We start from the raw sequence: 19,379 nt of genomic DNA, 5'->3' as shown, positions 1-19,379 counted from the left end.
CATGTTTCCCAGTGTGTGCAGCTGTCCTCCCCAGAGCTGATGCATGCCCCAACAGGCTGGGAAGGGCTGGAGGGTGTGGCAGGAAAGGGCACAGTAAGTCCATGGGGGATGTCTGGCTTCTTGACTCTGGGCAATGGGGAAACCCCTGAGCCTGAGGGGTGATGGAGACAGGAGAGCCCCCACTCAGCACCCACAAGCAGCTTCTGGCATGAGGCACCCCAAGACAGAGGCACCTGGCATCAGATGCAATGACTGATGGGAATGGTAATTGGCAGAGCAAAGGCTCTCTGATCATGCAGCTGCAGTGCTGATCATGCACCAGAGCATCTTGCTGAGAGGCTTAAACATGCACACAATCCCTCCTCCTCCCCTAGTTTCACGCTTGGGGCAGTTCACTGAGAACAGCCATGCCCAGGATTGCTCTGGCTGCTCAGGCCACATCCTGCACATCCTCCAGCAGCCAAAGATTTCTGGGTTTCTGCCCCTTTGGGGCTTTGACTCCTTGCAAACTGCCCGATGCCAGCCAAAACCTGGAGCTCAATGACCACAGCAGTTGTGTTTGTCTCGTGGCTTTTTTGAGGTGTCCCCATAGCCTCCTGGTGTCCCTTCCCCATAGAGAGATGCTCCTTCTCTCAGGGTGTGCTTTTTAGTGACTTCATCTCTAGTACATGGTATTATCCTGAAAAAGTCAAGACAAAGCCACAAACCAGGCTTTTTCCTTCCCTTGGGATCAATGGGTTACTCCAAACTGGGACAGATTTCCCAGGGCAATTCCCAGCACTGAGGGTGTTGTGTCCAGTACAGAAGGATGGTGATATGCCCCCAGAGACATGGGGCTGGGAGCAGAGAAGGCAATTCCTGATAGCAAAACTGCCTCTGCCAAAAGCTCCTCCTGTGGAACCTGGAACTTCCCTCACCCCCCCAGCTTTGCTCTCCAGGTCACAAGCAGCAGACCCACACCCCCGGGTGCCCTTTCTCCTGCCGCCTGCCCGCCCGTTCCCAAAACGGAGGAGCCCACGGATCCCACCATGGCGTCGGACCCCAGCGCTCCGCCGGCAGTGCCCCCTCTGCACTCCCCCAAGTCTCCGGTGTGGCCTACCTTCCCCTTCCAGCGGGAGGGCAGCCGCATCTGGGAGCGAGGCAACCTCCTGCTGCGGGACCTGCCCAGCCCCCTCCCCACCAAAAGGACCAGGACCTACTCTGCGTAAGTACCCTGCATGCGGCGAGCCACCTGGGCACCATCCAGCCTGGCTGAGCAGGCACTGCCAGTAGCACCTGCAGAACCATCCGTGCCTGGTGCACATTTCCTTGTGGTGCCTGGCAGCACCACATCCACCTGCCTGGGGTGCCATGGGTGGGTGCCATGGGTGGGTGCCATTCACAGAAACATTCAGGCTGGAAAAGACCCTGCTCTACAAGTTCATCCCTAAACCATATCCCCAAGCAACACATCCAAACCACCTTTAAACACAGCCAGGCTTGGTGACCCAACCACCTTCCTGGGCAGCACATTCCAATGCTTGACCACTCTTGCTGGGAAAATTTTTTTCCTAATGTCCAGTCTAAACCTACCCAGTTGTAGCTTGAGGCTGTTCCTTATTGTTCTCTCACTAATTACCTGTGAGAAAAGACCAGCACCAGCCTCTCTACAATGTCCTTTCAGGTAGCTGTAGACAGCAATGGGATCTTCTCTCAGCTTCCTCTTTTCCAAACTAACCATCCCCAGCTCCTTCAGCTGCTCTTCATCAGGGTTATTCTCCAGGCCCTTCCCCATCTTTGTTGCCCTCCTCTGCACTGGCTCCAGCACCTCCACATCTCTCTTGTATTGAGGTGCCCCAATATACAATACTCAAGGTATGGCCTCACCAGAGCTGAGTACAAGGGGACAATCACCTCCCTACTCCTGCTGGACACAGCATTTCTAATCCCAGCCAGGATGCCATTGGCTTTCTTGGCCACCTGGGCACACTGCTTGCTCATATTCTGTGGCTTGTCCATTGGAACCCCCAGGTCCCTTTCTGCCAGACAGCTTTCCAGCCACACTTCCCCAAGCCGGTAGCGTTGCTAGGGGTTGTTGTGACCCAAGTGCAGGGCCTGGCATTTGGCCTTGTTGGAGCTCATCCCATTAACATTGGCCCATTGATCCAATCTATCCAAGTCCCTCTCCCAGGGAACACCATTTTTGTCACAAACCTCTCCGTGTGCTGCCCCCCGGGCAAGCAGCACTGGTGAGCCATCTCCATCTCTTCCCTGGCACAGGACAGCACGTGCCTCTGCTGGCCCCATCTTCAAGGGCGTCTGCAAGCAGTTCTCCCGCTCCCAGGGCCATGGGTTCATCACTCCTGAGAATGGCACAGAGGACATTTTTGTGCACGTGTCTGAGTAAGTCTGGAAGCTGCATGCTGCCAGGACATCCTGGGGGAGCTGTGCCATCAGCACGGGGCTGGAGACCTGTGGGCTGGGGATGTCTCCATAGGGTGTCACTTCTATACCTACCATTGCCGGTGGATTTTCTTTCCCAAGGCACAGCTAATGGGTTGGGTGCCTTCCTTGGTGCTGGGTGGTCTGAGGTGAGGGGCCAGCTCTTGGCCTCAGCTCCACTGCCTCTTCTCTCCTCCCCCTACCTCTCTCCCATTCTTTCCTCCTCCCTCTTCTCTCCCTTTCTCCCCTCCCTTCCTTTCCCCTCTTCCCTATCTCCCCTTCTCCCCTTTTCCCCTTTTCCCCTTCTCCCCTCCTCCCCTCCCTTCCTCTCCCCTGCTCTCCTCCTGCAGCATCGAGGGGGAGTACGTCCCAGTGGAAGGGGACGAGGTGACATACAAGGTCTGCCCCATCCCTCCCAAGAACCAGAAGTTCCAGGCAGTGGAGGTGGTTCTCACCAACCTGGCACCCCACACGAAGCATGAGACGTGGTCCGGCCAGATCATCGGCTCCTAGGTGCCTAGAGGGGCCAGCAGCCGCTCAGCCCCACAGAGCCAGCCTGCCCGGCCGCGCGCGGGGGGCAGAGGGGGAGCTGAGGTGGCAGTGGGGCCGAGGCTGCCCCCAAACCCGCAGGTTTGCGTTTGGTGTCTTTTATAAGGTTACAGTTTCCTTTCTCTGTGTGTGTTTGTAAGTGTCTGTCGAGGGGAACAGGGGAAGCAGAGCCCTCCCCTGCCACCCCCCCCAGCTCCAGGGGCAGTGCCAAGCCTCCTGTGCCCTTCCTTGTCCTGGAGGCCATGGGAGCAGGGGAACCAGTCCTACCCACCAGCTTCCCGGCTGCCCCAGGCTGAAGCAGATGCTGGGAGAGGGGTGGGGCTGAGGGGAGGCTCCGGAGGGGCTTATTTCATTCTCCTGAATCCTGCTCCAGCAACACAGACACCTGCTTTGGTCCCACTGCCTGCAGAAGGGCATGCCACAGGGCTGGGGGCAAACGGGGTGCTGTGGGGTGGTGTAACACTGTGCAGGAGCTGGGTGCTTGAGACCCCTCCCCATCACCAGCAGCTTGCGCCAGCCACCTGAGCTACATCCCTCCATCAAAAGATCTCAGGTCAGCAGTGCCACAGGGAGGCAGGTGGCTTACAGAAAGAAAAACCCTTAGCTGGAAGAAGCAAACAGCTGCTGGCAGGCTGCTGGTGCACTTGGCATTGTGCCCCAGGGGGCTGCGCCTGGGCATGGGACAGGGGTGCACTTGGCACTTCTGTGCTCCCCACCACTGCTGGGCTGGTAATGTGCTTTTCTTGGCTCAGTGCTGACATGGTCTTCTCCTCTACCCTTTGTCACCCCAGCCCCCTGGGGACTCCCTCCCCCTCTTCCTGTGTGTGTGTGCGTGTGTGTGCACGTCTGTAGCTTGCTGAGGGGACTGAGAGTTTGAGGAGCTTCAGCTATGGGGTGAGTGCAGCCACCTCCTCCCCAGCCCCTCGGTGTAGGCAGGGTCTCCTATACAAAGCACAAACATAGTTCTTGGTCTTCTTGGCCATGCTCTGGCCAGGTGGGCTCCTGCAGCTCTAGGGAGGGACAAGGCAGAGGGCAGCAGGACAGGGATGGTGTGCACCCTAATGGCTGGGCCTGAACTGACTCCAGGGAAATGATGCCTGCACCAACGCTCCAGAGAGATTATCAGCGTCTTAAGTGGGTTCTTTCGAAGCAGGATAAGCAGCCCCCAAAGCTGAGTGGGTAAAGATGGCCAGGCCCTAGGCATCCACTCAGCAAGAATGCCAGTTCTTGGTGCTGGTGGAGAGAGGCATTTCCCACTTCTTGCTGCTGCTATTGTGGTGGGCACAGAGGGCTGCTGTAAGTGGGAAGAGGAAGAGAGCAAGGCTGGTGCCACACAGGACAACTGGGAACACTGTGGATTCAAGAGAACCACTGTATGCTGCCTCATCCCAAGCTGGTGTGGGGACTGCTCTGGGACCCTACAGCCCATCTCACTGCCAACTCAATGCCTGGCTCACCAAGGGGCTGTGGTGATGCCAGCTGAGGCCACAGGCATCCCTGGGACATGCAGTCAGCTTGGCCAAGGCAAACTTTTGATTTTTATTTGTCTTGGGTTTTGGTTTTGGTTTGGTTTTGTTTTTTTTTTAATAAACTAAACCCCTAGAGTTGTTGGTGTTTTTACAATTCCAGTGTGGTTCCTGCCTGTCTGACCATGTGTGGACCTTTGTAACATTGGCAATAAACCATTAAAAGTGACTTTCCCATGAGCCCTGCCCATCATGGCTCTTTGTCTCATATGCGTGAGTCACAGCGGAGATGCTGCACCTGGAGCACTCAGGACTTTATCCAGACAGCAGGATTTACTCACCCACCTCTGCACAGCAGGTCCCAGGGTGCTCCAGCCTTGCTCTGTAGAAGCAGATCCCGAGACAGGGACAGGATGCTGCTGCTCACCAAGACAGGTGACCACAACCAGCGTAACCACAGCTGGGGTTGGTCCCCCACTTCTGTAGAAATTTTGAAGAGCAGCTGCCCTGTTGGCTGCTCTTCACCCCAGCAGAAGCACACACTGCCTCCAGCCACTGCATGTCGTAGCTTTCACAGGATTGTTTTATTTTGTTTACTGTCCATATGTGTGTATTTAAATAGTTTTCTTTTTGACAGCTGGTATCAGCCAGACAGGATCCATGCATCTCACACAGATACGGAACCCTATGGCAGGGCAGTCCCCAGTGCAGGTCCTGCCACATCTGCTCACTCACACATATGTGGGCAGAAACCCCCACTCACGCCATGGGCACCCACCCAGGACAGGAGCATCATGGCAAAGGGTTCTCAGGGGCAGATATGCACCTTTCCCTAGGTGTAGGGCTCCCATCCTAGTGCTGTGCCTCATCCCTGCCTGCAAAACTACAGGGCAGGCAGCTAGGGCTCAGGGTGGCCCCGCTTCAGCAGCAGCGTGGAACCAGATGACCTCCAGAGGTCCCCTCAGCCTCATTTTGTGACTCTGAATCCTTGGGGCTGCTCCAGCAGCAGTTCATCCCTGCCTCTGCTCTGCTTACCCTGCAGCTCCGCCCACCCTAAGCAAGGGATGTGCTGCCATTAGGAGCAGCCTTTGGCAGAGCCTGCCCTCTCCTTCAACTCACCTCAGTCCCCAAGGCCATCATGGTGCCTCCTGCCTTCAGGGACAGGCTCTGTTCTTCACCCACCACTAAGCTAGCTAGAGCTCCTGCTGACTTAGACTAGACTTAGAGGAAAAAATAACCTCCTTAAAACACGCTTATAACCTGATCCACAGTGAAATAGAGGAGGAACCACAAAAGACACAATTGCTCCATGAAGATGGCAGTGGAGGGCCAAAAGCAGTGGACTGTCAACAGGGTACCCTACATCCAGGCTTCCCCAACAGGTCCTCTTCTCCCACACAGAAATCTTCTCTGGGTAGGAGGGATTTGTGCATTTGCTTGGGATTTCCAGATGCTGGGCAGACCACTGTGCTCATGCAAATGTGATGCATTACAGACCTGATGTGTTGTAGAGTTAAGAGGTGCAGCCAGGTGGAGGAGGCAGGACCTTGCCAGTGCCAGTCACGCAGCGCCCCTGCTCCTGTGGCCAGCAAGCAGTGCCAAGGTCCACTCAAAACTCTGCCCGTGGCAACATGGGAACTCTGCCCGGCTCTAAGAGCACCAACATCTCCTGCCTGAAGAACTTGGCCCTTTGGTTAAGTGGCAGCAGCCAGCTGACAAACTTCCCTCTGCTAGGTGGGAGAAAAGCAATGATGAGGAAAGCAACAACAAGACAGAAAGAGGAGAGAAACAAGAACAAGAGATGGGGCAGTGCCGTATTGATAAGGGTGTGATGAGAAAGGCTCTCAGGGAGTAACGTGGGAAGCTTCTGCAGGGACCTTTGGCACCCTCCAGGTCCACAAACGACAGACATGCGTGCCCTGGGAGCTATAAGCAGGACATCTCCCTGGAGTGGACCCCTGAGCTCCCTCGTGAGCACCAAGTTGTGATTAGCATCCCTGGTGCAGTCACACAGCCCAGAACAACAAAGATCAGACTTGGTAGTGTTAGGTTAATGGTTGGACTTGATGATCTTAAAGGTCTTTTCCAAACTAAAAGGTTCTATGATTCTGTAATAGCTGGGAATAAAGGGGCAGTGTGAGGGAGGAGGTCAAGGGTCAAAGAAGAGATGTGGGTTTGCAACCCACAGAGAGCCAGGAGAAGACATGAACAGGATGACACACAACATCTATACAGCAGAACTTGTGTCCCCAAAGGTGACCATGTGAACCAAGTGTGTGGGATGAGATGGTGCGAAAAGCAAGCTTGAAGGGCACTATTGAGTTTATACCTCTGTTGGCATGGCAAACCAGGTCTGGCCTGTGTTGGCCCTCTCTGAAAATGACTCTGGCAGCATGAGGGGAAGCTGAGCACTGGTGAGGAAGGAGGACTCAGCCTGTTAAGAATGTCCTGGGTAAGATTTTACAGTCACACATCTGTGACATCCAATGGACATGCAGGTGGAAAGACTACTGGGAAGTCTTCTCCCCCCAATGGCTCTGCAAGGTGCTCAGCACACACCAAGCAAGGTCTAATTTACCAGCTTCTGCAGAACACAGGAAATAAACACACAGTAGTAATTTCTTGTGTAAACTAGAGAGGATTAGTTTCTTCATGCACCTAAGCAAATCTCAGAGCAGGAGCAGAGTCATTTTCAAACTCTTTCCCAGATCACCTGTAGGAACTGGCATAGTGTGGCACCTCATTGCTCTCTACAACTACCTGAAAGGACATTGTAAGGAGGCTGGTGCTGGTCTCTTCTCACAGGTAATTAGTGAGAGAACAAGAGGGAATGGCCTCAAGCTACAGCTGGGTAGGTTTAGACTGGACATTAGGAAACATTTTTTCCCAGCAAGAATGGTCAGGCATTGGAATGTGCTGCCCAGGAAGGTGGTTGAGTCACCAAGCCTGGCTGTGTTTAAAGGTAGTTTGGATGTGGTGCTTGGGTATATGGTTTAGGGGTGACCCTTAACTATGAGCAGGGTTATCAGCTGGACTCAGTGATCCTGAGGGGCTTTTCCAATCTGAATGTTTCTGTAATTCTGTGATTCTGTAAAGGTCATAGTGATCCTCTCCTGCACCTGAGCAAAACTCAGAGCAGGAGCAGAGTCATTTTCAAACTCTTTTCCAGATCCCCTGTAGGAACTGTCATGGTGTGGCACCGAGGTAAAGGACATGGTGATCCTCTGCATTAGGAATCACATCACTGCAATGAGACAGGGTCACTGCTACCCCTTCCTACCACGAGCTTCTAGCAAACAGTCTTCCTGGCCTCTCACTTCAGTGCAGCTCTGGTGAGATAGTGCCTGGGGACTCAGAAACCCCAGCTGAGGTGCAAGGGGGAAGAGAAATGTGAGACACCTGTTCCCTTGTGCAGAAGTGTTAAAAGAAACAGCAAAACAGAAGAGGGGAGGGAGCACAGTATAGACACACACACTTACATGACTGGCCCTTTCAAATGCTTTCTGGCCAAGAAAGCATCTGCACTGCCACCCACCATGGCCTGAACTGTCAGGAGAGAAGTTTTTCTGGATGCCAGGAAGTCCCACAAGCCCCAACCGTATCCACGTAGTGCCGAAGGGCTGCTCAGCAGCGGCACCCTCCGGCGCTCCCTCGCTACCTCCTGGCCAGCTCTGGAAAGTTTTTTGGGTTTTCTTGTTGTGTGTGGTTGGTGTTTTGTTGTGGGTTTTTTTTTTTTTTTTTTTTTTTTTTTGCTGTCTACCCTGAGCAGATTCCTCAAACGAAAGTGCTTCTCCTGGCGGGGGCAGAGGGTGGGGGTGGGGCAGGACTGTGGGGACTTAGCAGTCAGCACTCATTGGCCCTTTCTGGGAAGAAGATCTCCCGACACCGCTGCACCGTGTCCTGCGGGGACTGGACGCTGTGCCCCACCGTGCGGGGATCGTCGTAGATTTCATAGTCGTTCCCTCCCTGCAGGGCGACAGCAAACAGGAAAAGCGTTAGCAGGGTCTTGCTACAGCATCCTCGTCCCTGGGTCTGCATCTTGCTCTGCTCCATGAGGAGCTGGGGTGAAAGCCGGCGGCTGGGCAGGAAGGGGTCTGCTGAGAAGGGGCTGCCAGGCCTTTGGTGGCCCAGGGAGGCAGAAGAGATTGGACTGGGAGCCCTGCTCTCTTCCTCTTGCCTCTTCTCTTTTGTGCCAGAGGAGGAGTATAGAAAGGGCAAGGAAGGTCCTAGACCAGCAAAGCTCATCCAGAAACCTGAGGCTAACCCCTCTCCTCCCTGTGAAGGGGCTAGAAGGTAGGGCAGGCATATGTGGGGGGTAGAGGTTGCCATCATCTGGAGGGAGCTGAGTGGATGGCCAAGCTGGTTTACAGCAGCAAGGAAATGTCATCTTCCACCACTCTAAAATGAAGATGAAGGTGTTCATGCTGTTGAAAAGCCCTCTCTGAGGTACTCCTAGGTGCTGTGTTTTGGGTCCTGTGGACAGCAGGAATGGCTGCAGGGGAGAAAGTGATGCTGAGGTGCACCTGCTCCTCAGCACAGTGAATCCAGGGCAATTTCCCCATGACTCAGCTGGCCTGCCACCATCATGAGCCCACTGCAAACCCATACCACATGAGATCATCTGTCCTCCTCCTCCTGATAGAGCTCTGTACTGGGGACTCAGGCCATTGGACCTGTAATGGAGCAGCTCCACACAGGACAGAAAGCAGCCATCTGTGGGGCTAGCAGGACATACTCACAGGGCTTGTCTCATTCCCAAAGAAGTGGATGGTGTCAAATCTCTCATCATCGAGCACATCGAGGCAGTAGCGCTTGTCCCAGCCCTCTGGGAATATGTCAAAGCTGATCATGCCACCTGCCAGCAGAGGGAGGGCATCAGGCAACACTGGTGGGAGCCAGTAGGGTGCTGCCCACCCTGGGACAGGCAAAAGGATGGGAGAGGGCTGGATGTGTGTGGAGTCCCTCAGGGCTCAGTCCTGGGACCAGTCTTGTTCAACATCTTTGTCGGTGACATGGACAGAGGCATTGAGTGCACCCTCAGCAAGTTTGCTGACGACACCAAGCTGTGTGGTGCAGCAGACAGGCTGGAGGGAAGGGATCCATCCAAAGGGACCTTGACAGGCTGGAGAGCTGGGCCCATGACAACCTCATGAGGCTCAACAAGACCAAATGCAAGGTCCTGCATCTGGGGCGGGGCAATCTCAAGCACAAATCAGGCTGGGCAGTGACTGGATGGAGAGCAGCCCTGAGGAGGGGGAGTTGGGGGTGCTGGTGGATGAGAAGCTCAACGTGAGCTGTCAATGTGCACTTGCAGCCCGGAAAGCCAATCACATCCTTGGCTGCATCAAGAGAAGCATAGCCAGCAGGTTGAGGAAGGTGCTTCTCCCCCTCTACTCTGCTCTGGTGAGACTCCACCTGGAGTACTGCATCCAGTTCTAGAGCCCCTGTTACAAGAAGGATCTGGAGGTGCCAGAACGTGCCCAGAGAAGGGCCATGAGGATGATCAGAGGGCTGGAGCACCTCTCCTATGGAGACAGACTGAAAGAGTTTGGGCTATTCAGTCTGGAGAAGAGAAGGCTCTGAAGAGACCTTATTGTGGCCTTCCAGTATCTGAAGGGGGCTACAAGAAAGCTGGAGAGGGACTTTTTTAGGGTGGGGTGATAGCAGCTCAGCTCCCCTGCCCACAGGCAAATAGGAGCCAGTGGGATGCTGAGGTGGGAAGGTCCCAAGAGATACATCTGTTGGTGGAGATATGGAGTCATGCCTTGCAGATAACATCAGCATGTCTGTCCTTGGAGACTGGCACCAGATCTCCCCTAGGCTCTGTGTGGACATATGCTGACCCTTCCACTCCCACTGTGCTGACACTCCTTAGCCCTGCAGGGACCAGGGCCTCGCAGCACCCTGCACAGACAGAGCAAACTCCAGGTACCACACAGCTCAGGGGTCCCAGCTGGCTGTGCTGCCCACCTCGAGCAGGTTCTGAGTGCTGAGAAAGGACCAAGGACCTTGCCATGGAGGTACCACGAACCCTCAGCCCTGGCCTGTCACCTCTTGCCACAAGAGTCAACTGCAGGTTACCAACATCTGGAGATGGCAGAAGGGGCAAACAGAGAGAGGTTTCCCAGAGAGCTTTCTCAGAGAGCATGCAGAGGTAGGCGTGCACATGAACACCCACAGCCACCAATGCTTAACAAACTTCCTAGCCCTTGCTCTTAGCTTGCACAGAGTTTACCCCAGCACTGTGCTGCCTTTTGGGAGTGCCTGCAGACAGCACCCTTCCCTGTCCTCTCAAGCTACCCTGCTGCATGCACAGGCTGCAGAGCCAGACCCTTATCCCAGCACAGACATGGGTGGCATGTTCCTTCCAAAACAAAGTTCACCACTTGGGGTGCATGCAGGTTTGTGTCTCACTCAGGGCGTGAGGAGGGAGACAGAATTGAGGAAGGAGAAGGAGTGGGAGGAATGGCAGATCTGATTTGTGGTGGGTATCCTCCTGCCAGTTAAGGTCTCTGCTCTTCCTGGTTTCAAGGGGACTTTGTGCTTCTCCAGGCCACCAGAAATTTTGGAGTTCCACATTCTCCTTCTTGGTAAATCATAACACTGCCTCTTGTAGGAAGGGGGTGAGTGGACAGGTACCCCTAGGGAATGGTCTCTGTTGCAAGAGAGGCACTGATCCCCCAGGTTGTTCAAACGTGTACATCCTGATGCCATGCTCCTCTCTTCCCTGGTTGGTTGAAGTGTCCCTCTTGGTTTAAAGATCCCAAACCTTGAAGCCTGAGGAGCTAGGGATGGAACCTGTGTGCCCAGCTCAAGGCAGAGGATTCACTACCAGACAGGAGGGCACTGCAACACAGATGGGAGCAAGTGCCCTATGAGCTCAGGGATGGGGATGCCTCCAGGCTCATAGCAGGAGCTAAACGTGGGTGACCTCATTAAAAACCTTCCTGGGTTTGTATCCAAAGCCAAAACTCCTGCACTTTGCTGTGTTCTGGCCTTTTAAACAGAGCTGGGCAGCAAGAAGGGGCTCCTGATGCCAGCTGGAAAGGGTAGGAAATGAAAGGCAGAAGAGGTGGTGTGGAGGACAGCCAGCACTTTCCCTTGCCTAGGCAGAGCATGGGTCTGGGAGGCTGCAGGGACATCTACCACCTCTGGGACTTCTGTCCTCCACAGCCTGGGACAAGGCACATGGAGGCAGCTTGGCAGAAGAGCCCTGTTTCCACTTGTCACTGTTTTGGGATGCTTGACCTCAGACACCCTATATTTTCTTTGTGGAGAAGTGGGGGGCCTGCAGCTCCTCTTGTCTTCATGCTTTTACACAACAGGCCTGGGCTCTCCATGGCAGCTTCCCAAAGTCAGAAGAGAAAGGCCCATTGTTCTGCTCTCATCCCTTGTGCCTGCAGGGACACAGTGGTGGGGACCTTGTCTTTCTCTGCTGTAACAAACGGTGTGTGTCAGTGCTGTAGGCAGCACAGGCTGCCCCTGGCAGGATGCTGAAGGCAAAGGGAAGCTCTCAGGAGGAAAGCTGTTGGAGAGCCAGAAGGCCAGACCCTTGGTAATGGCCAAAACTGGGTGCAAGAGTTGGATGTCACCTACCACCTCCCAGCCTTGTCATCCCCTTGACCTTTGGCTAGGCTGCCATACTGCACCTTCTTATCTCACACATACCCACTGTTCCACTCCAGCCCCACCACTCAGACACCCTCATTTTCCTCCCTGTCCTATCCAGACCCCCAGGGACTCCTCGATACCCTGCTTTGGATCCTCATTTTCATTAAGCCAGCTGCAAGAGCACACCTCCACCACAAGAGGTGGTCCTGAAGAAGGCCATGGCGTAAGAGTTGCAAACTCCCTTCCTCTTGGCACCTCTTTTTCCAGGAAGAAAGATGTTTCCCTGTAGCAAACCCTCCCAAAAAATACTCAGAGCCAAGACACCCTTGAGCCAGCCATTTCCCATACACCACAGTATTGCCAGAGAGGGCTACGTGTGCCTAGAGCTCTGCTAGTCACCTTTCTGCTGAGGCTTGAGCAAGAATACACCCCCTGGGCAGGGATGGGCTCCACAGGGCTAACTGGAATTAAGGCAGAGATAACATCATGGGACAGAAGCCTGGCTGGTGCCCAAGGAGGCAAATCCACAGCAGGTTTTACTCTCTGCTGTCACTCTGCTGTGAATGCCAGCGTGATGCCTCCAGGGTGGCTCTCCAGGAACAAGCTCCTTGTGCCCTTGCCAGGGTCCCCAGGCCCCTGCAGGGAACAGCCAGGATTCCTGTGCCCCTTCCCAGCATTTCATGGGAAACATGGCTGAAGAGGCCAGGGCAAAGCCAGGGAAGCCCCACCAGCTCACCTCGAGAGAAACGCAGGCCCTTGCCAGCAAACTCCCTCTGCAAGGCAGCCACAAACTTCTCCCGGATCCGCTCTTTCTGCGGAGGAGGAGAGGGGAGAAAAGAGAGTCTGAGTGCCCAGAGAGTGACAGTCTACCAGAATCCACTGTGAACTACCCACTGGGCAACTCTGGCTTATTGCTCTGCTCCCTTCCCACCTGCCTCAAGCCCCAGTGTAATGCCACTTAGCCAGCTTTCACCTGCTGAGGGTCTGCATAGCACCAGCTCAGGGCAGCTCCAGGAGGCTCCCAGGAAGAGCAGATCCCAGTCCCTCCTTGGCAATGAAATGCAGTTCCTTTGATTTCCCAGAAGTCCAGCTCATAACCCAAAGTCTCCAGCTTTACTTAAAAAGTCTTGCAAAGTCTTGAAGCCTCTGGACCCCAAGATTCCCCCATGCCAGGCAAAGATCTGCCAGCAAATCCACTGTAGCCTCCCCAGTCTGGAGTGTCCATTAGTTCCAGCTCTGTTGAGGTTGGGGAGTGTGAGAGAGAGAAGACAGCCGCTGGGCCAGCCTGGAGGCATGGCACAACCTGAGAAGTTCAGGTTTCTGATGTTTTCAGTGAAATTCTATCTTTGGTTACTGTAAACAAAGAGATGGCCCTTATTCTCTGGGGCTCTCCCACAAGAAATCCTGCTGACCACCCCATTGCATCAGTAGCTTCTGGTGAAGTCAAATTCTTCCATTCATTGTTTGTTTCTCCTTGGATTTCCTGACCCCCAGCCCTATCTCCGCCTTGCTGCATGTGTTGGCCTGGGGCACAGCTTGAAGCTGGGCTCCTTTTTCCTTAGGAAGAGGGGAAAGGAGGTAAAAGCTGAGATGTGGGGTAGTGCAAAATCAGCAGAGGGGAGGGCAGGCCTGAGTCTGGCCTGTGTACCTTGTCCAGCTCAGAGAACTCAATGCGCTCCTCCGGGGTGCAGCTCCGGCCGATGGGGGAGATGTTCAGCATCCCATTGCGAAACTCGATGAAGGTTCCTCTGGGGGTGGGCAAGGGCACAAGGTTACTTGGAGCAGAGTGAGGAAAATAGGGGAATGCCTGCTCAGTGAGGCATGCAGCCTCTGCAGGGGCACAAAGGAAGAGAGAAGCTATGCCCACTCATGGATGCTTCATGCCAGGCAGAGACCAGGCATCAACAATTCTTCTGCAGGTCTCCAAGGGGCTCAAAGTTTTATAAGGAGAGACTGTAAAAGAAGAGGAGTAAAGAGTTCCTGTGTGTCCTGGGGACAGGCTGGAAGCAATGAGCTTAGGTGACACAACAAAAAGTCTTTTCTAAGGTTTCAATAACTGCAAGGACAGCTATTGCCTGGACTGGATCATCTGCTTGGTGAGACTGACATCTCCACCCCTGGAGGCTTGTAAGAAATGTCCTGTGGTGGGTTGGGTGAAGCTGGCAGTAGCTTGGCGGAGTGGGATGGAGTATGTCACTGGGACTCACTGCTGATATCCTGTGGCAGCCTGGTGAGCAATCAGGACCTCCTCATGTATCAGGTGGGATACATATGGCTTTTGTATCTCCTATTTATCCTCCCCCACACCTTTTGTGGTGACTGCAGCTCTCACCTACGCTTGCATGGACAGGACCCAGCTCTTGCTTGTCACCCTCATCTTGCACTGGGATCACTACTTTGCTGTTTCTTCAGTGGGCTGGTTCAAAGCACTTAACTGGCACTCCCTCCTTTTTGCTTTGCTATAAACCCAGCCGGTTCTGTTCGCTTATCACCTTGGGATGGCTCACCGGCAGGTCAGACAGGTACCAGCACTAGTGGGGCAGAAACAAGAGGGGATGGCAGCACTGCCAATCTGAAAACAGATTGAAACTCTTTCAGAAATCTAGCTGGAGCAAGGACATCCTCTTCTCTATCCAACTGAGGAGCCCTGAGCTCATTAACTCTCTGACGTCCCTCCCAGCCCTGCCTGCTGTTTCTCTATAAGGTGCTTAGCACCAAGTTCAGGGAAAAAATCTCCACCTTTTGTCTCCTAACACAGTGAGGAACATGATGGGGAACTGACACATGGGCAGCCACGCCTGCAGGCTGGGAGCAGCATCTCTACAGCACCTGAGGGTTTGGTGGGTCATGCCCCAGGCCAAGACTCAGATATGGGTGTGTTTGATTTAGTGCTGGCTGGGTGTGTTTAAAGCATGACAGTGGGTTAAAGTCCTTGCTTTGCTGCAAAACCCATGAGCCTAAATCCACAGAGGCACTTGGGAGCCGAAATTTTGCCAGACTGTTGGGCAACCAAACAGCAATGAGGTAACGAAACAACCTTGAGGCTTCTAGGTCCCAGCCCACACTTTTTGGGGCATGTTCAGCCAGCAGTCCTGTTGCATCCTGGCCCCTCTTACCAGTCCTCTTATTACCATATGGTGACTCACATCAAGCAACTGGATCAAAGTTTTTCAGCTTTCACCAGCTTAACTTCAAGAAGACAACTCACCTGTTCAGGTACACTGTGCAAACACAGGGGAGAGCAGGAACAAACCAGCCAGGGTGAAGGGAGGGATGAGCCACTGCTGTCAACAACCCTGCTGGCTCCCACCAGCTTCAAGTTTGTGAAAATGTGGTCTGAAGGGTGGTTTGACACTGCACCCAAGCTGGTTTAACTTCAGACTGCCTCTGAAAGGGGTCCTCATGCTCTTCCCTTCTACCTTCATGCCTTCTGCTTCCTCTCTCTCCTTTCTTTAGTAACAGAGCCAGCTGATTCAAGGGCAAAGTACCTTTTTCCTTCTTGACAGTGCCCTAGTCATCCTTCAGAGGAGCTGTACCAACCCAGCTCACCCTGTGGCTGCTGCATCTCTCATGTGGGGAAGCAGACAGGAATACATAGTTGTGGGGAGAGCAGGGCCAGCCCTGTTACCACTGGTGCCAAGTGACAGTGTGTCAGAAACAGTGTGACACTGTGTGCTCAGGCATTGGACTTCCATCTTAAAAGCCATTGTTCATCTGTGTGGAAACTCATATGATCGACAATGCCTGATGCCTGGACCAGTAACAAGCTGGTACCATTGTCCTGTGAGCAAGATGCATGCAGTGGCTGTACCTTGCTTCCCAGAGAAGAGAATTCAAGGGGCAAAAGAGCAGGCATTATGCTAAAAAATAGTGCAGGCTGTCCAGAACAAAGACTCTCCTCCACAGTGCCCAGCTCAGTGGGACAGTGATCCCACACAGGGCCTCTGGACACCAAGAGAAAACCTAGAGTGAGACAAGCTCAGTAGCTCAGCTGTTCTGAGGGGAGCTCTGGAGTCCAAAGCTCACTAGGAATCAGGGACACGACTGCCGTTTGCAAGGCCTTGGGCTGTTACCGTTTCTTGGGCAGCTTCAGCAGTGCCATGTAGTTGAGACAGAAGTTGATTAGATCCTGCAGCAGCTCTTCCCCTAAGTGGTCCTGAATGGCCTGTGGGAAGAGAAGAGGGAGTGAGGAAGATGCTTGCCTTCCCATGAAGCTCACCTGAGAACATGACTTGGAAGAGTGAGATACTCACAGCTGGCATCTGGGGAGAAGAGGCAAGGTTGCCCATCTGCTTGGGGCCAGATGCTGCTCTTCACACTGTGTAGGGCACAGGGGCATGAGGATGGGGAAAGAGAGGGATGCTATGGGAGCTGTACCTACCTGCTTGGAGACCAGCTGCCCATTCTTATATTGCACTGTGCCGTTCTCTGCGAAGACGTAGTCAAACTTTTCAACGACTGAGTGGGGAGGAGACAAAAGAGGAAACATGAATAGTACCTTGGAAAAGGGTCCAAAGGGGCTGGTCTCAGAACTGAATGAACCATCCTCCCAGTTCCTTAGTGCTGTGCTTTCCACATCTCTCATGCTCTGCAAAGTGCTAGCAACTCTCCTTGCTCTCCACAAAGTGGGCAAGGAGATTATCTTCTGCTCACAGGTGGAGAGTTGACGCACGTGGGGGGAAATGACCTGACTGAGGTCACAGCCTGAATCAGTGGCACCACGAAGATAAGGACTCAAAACTGTCAGGCTTTCAACCACGTGCATGTTCCTCTGCTCATTCTCCTCTCCTCAGGGTGATGCAGGTGCTGGTTATCTAACTCCAGATCCTCTCAACTCAGACACACGGCACTGCCAACTCAGCCATCAGCCTCAGCCGGGAATTCTCGGCCTCTCTCAGCATAAGCAGGCAGAGCTCAGATGCCGTGCTTGTCATCCGTGACAGCGAAGGAAAACGTGGCAGAGGGAGCGGGGGCTGCTCCCTCGCCCTCCCACTCCCTCCTCTACCCCACGTTCCCATCTAAACACGATAAGGAGCCCCCCCGAGACCCCACCACGGAGCAGCGGGGAGGCAAAATTTGCAAGGGGCTCCTGCCCACCGGAGGTGTGTGTGTCGGGGGGATGCTGTCAAGCCCCAGACGAAGCTCGTACAAACCCAGTGCCGAGGCTGGCAGCAGCGGGGACCGGGCTGCCCACTCTGCCCTCCCGGAGCTGGGCGGCGGCTCCCGCCTGGGCACGGCAGGGCCATTCGCCCCGAGGGCGGTCTAGGGCTCCGACTGATGACACAGGTGACCCCCCGGGAGACCTCGTCAGCCGCGTCTCACCTTCATCCCCGTCCCCCAGCTGCTCGGCTATCTTGGCATAGTCGGAGCCTCCCACCACGCCGATGAGCACCCTTTCCCGCAGCTCCCGCAGGAACGCGTCCACCTCCGGCTCGATTTTCTGGCGGGGAAGCAGCGGGTGAGGCCGCAGCCGGCGGGTCGGACTCCGGGGCGCGCAGACCTTCTCCCCCGCCCCCAAAGCTCCGCGCCCCCGAGCCTCGCTACCTGCCGAGCCGGCGTTAGGGTCCCGTCCACGTCGAAGAGGCATAGCACCCGACCCCGTGCCGGCGCTGCCGCCGCCATCCCCGCCGCCGATCCGGCCTCTGCAAGCGGGAGGCGGGACCGCGCCGGGGCGGCGATGGCGGCCGCGCCTGCCCCCGGCCGGGGAGATGGGAGCCTGCCGTGGCTGCCCCTCCACCCCCCGTCCTCCCTCCGTACCCCCGTGTCTCCCACAGCCCTTCCAGCGCAGCCTGAACCTACCGGTCGTGAACGGCTTCCCCGTTTCGGCTCTTTCGTTACATCCGTTGCCTTGAAGCCGCGACAACGAGTCTGGGGGATGTCTTCACATTTGCTGTTGCTCCCGACGTCCCAAATCTGGGTTTTTCACTCTCTGTGTGACAGCCAGTCGGCACACGGAGACGAGATATTTGGTTTATTCCGTTTTTGCACAGGAAAGGGTGCCAGGCGACGATTTGCAAACCCAGCACCCCTTCTGAGACGTAAGGCAGGTCTTGCATACAAAATAAGAACGAGTAAGAACATTCAGCGCTCCTGACTTTACATATGAAAGCAGACATTTACTCTTCTCTCAAAGCTCTTGCTGGCTTTGCGATTAATTCGGTGCCGCCAGGGTCTGATTCGCACCCCCCCCTCTACAACCACACAAACTCACTTAGTTTCAAAACCCGGAATTTCGGTGACTCGCTAACCTTTTTCTTTCAACAACGTTACTGCCGTGTCCCCCTGTATTTAGGGACTGGGGGTCTGGACTGAGCTACCTGGGAAGCTGTTTCTCTGGGGTTTTCTGTGTCTTAACGAAGGGGACGGGAGCGGCACGCATTTGCCCTAGTCAGTCCACGTGCCCTGCTATCAATAACCAGTATCAATAAATGGGTGCTGTTAACAATTAGTATTTTTATTGGAGAAGTGTAGTTTTCAGCCTCCAACCCCCTGCAGAAATCTATTTCTTGCCGTAACCTTTGACTTGATTGCTTAGCAATTACCCCACAAGCCATTTAGGATTTAATCAGACCATCTGGTCAGATCATAGAACCCTAGAATCATTTAGGTTGGAAAAGACCTTCAAGACCATCAAGTCCAACCATTAACCCTACTCTTCCAAGCCCACCACTAAGCTGTATTCCCAAGCACCACATCTACATGGCTTTATATTTATTTTCATATTTACATGGAACAACCTACATGAACATTTGATTTTTTTTTTTTTTTTTTTTCCTGAGGTGTTAGCTTGCTTTCCTACCCCAGACAGTGCTCAGTGTGCAGAGCTAAGTTAGAACCAGGGGGGGAGATTTTTTTTTTTTTTACAGTATTTTTTTTTTTCCCCTGTGAATATTATTTGCTTCCAGGGCATTGTGCAAAACCCTTTCCCTGTTTTCCACCAGATTCCTCTCAAAATGAAGCTTTTGGGTGGCTTGACAGGTTCTGGGTTTTTGTTTTTTCTGCTCCCACTCAAGGAGAGGGGGATGTACACAAACAATGTTAATAATTTACCTTTGTACCCTTGCCTTGGACAAGGTTTAGCAAAACATCCTCAGCTGCTTGCTGGGGAAGCATTCAATGTGTCCACCAGTTAATGTCTACCAAGACAGCTATTTCCACATCATTTCTGTGAGCTGCCACTGTAACACAGTGAGTAAGGTAGTCTTGGGTGGGTATTACAGATGGTATTTGCTCTGGTATTGAAGATTCTGCAAAATCACAGCTTCTGGACCCTTCTGGATCAGACCTTGGTTATGAGCTTCTTCCCCTGAAAAAGCTGGGCTCATTTCTCAG

General features: G+C 54.0%; 2 protein-coding genes across 2 annotated transcripts; one reads left to right on the top strand and one right to left on the bottom strand.

Moving 5' to 3' along the window:
* The first annotated feature begins 968 nt into the window (after positions 1 to 968).
* On the top strand, positions 969 to 2,934 carry CSDC2 (cold shock domain containing C2). The gene is made up of 3 exons (XM_054386900.1): positions 969 to 1,204; positions 2,260 to 2,382; positions 2,772 to 2,934. The coding sequence occupies exons 1-3, from the start codon at positions 1,029 to 1,031 to the stop codon at positions 2,932 to 2,934; spliced, it is 462 nt and encodes a 153-aa protein (XP_054242875.1). The 5' UTR covers positions 969 to 1,028.
* Positions 2,935 to 8,279: 5,345 nt separating this feature from the next.
* PMM1 (phosphomannomutase 1) lies at positions 8,280 to 17,669 on the bottom strand. The gene is made up of 8 exons (XM_054386683.1): positions 17,592 to 17,669; positions 17,370 to 17,487; positions 16,429 to 16,505; positions 16,121 to 16,212; positions 13,696 to 13,795; positions 12,784 to 12,859; positions 9,176 to 9,291; positions 8,280 to 8,402 (listed from the first exon to the last, which is right to left on the bottom strand). Exons 1-8 carry the CDS (start codon positions 17,667 to 17,669, stop codon positions 8,280 to 8,282), a joined length of 780 nt encoding a protein of 259 aa, XP_054242658.1.
* Between the last annotated feature and the right edge of the window lie 1,710 nt (positions 17,670 to 19,379).

Source organism: Indicator indicator, chromosome 14, assembly GCF_027791375.1.
Source record: "Indicator indicator isolate 239-I01 chromosome 14, UM_Iind_1.1, whole genome shotgun sequence".
Taxonomy (NCBI): Eukaryota; Metazoa; Chordata; class Aves; order Piciformes; family Indicatoridae; genus Indicator; species Indicator indicator.
The sequence above is the reverse complement of the archived record's forward strand: the minus strand, read 5'-3'. Positions and strand labels throughout refer to the sequence as shown.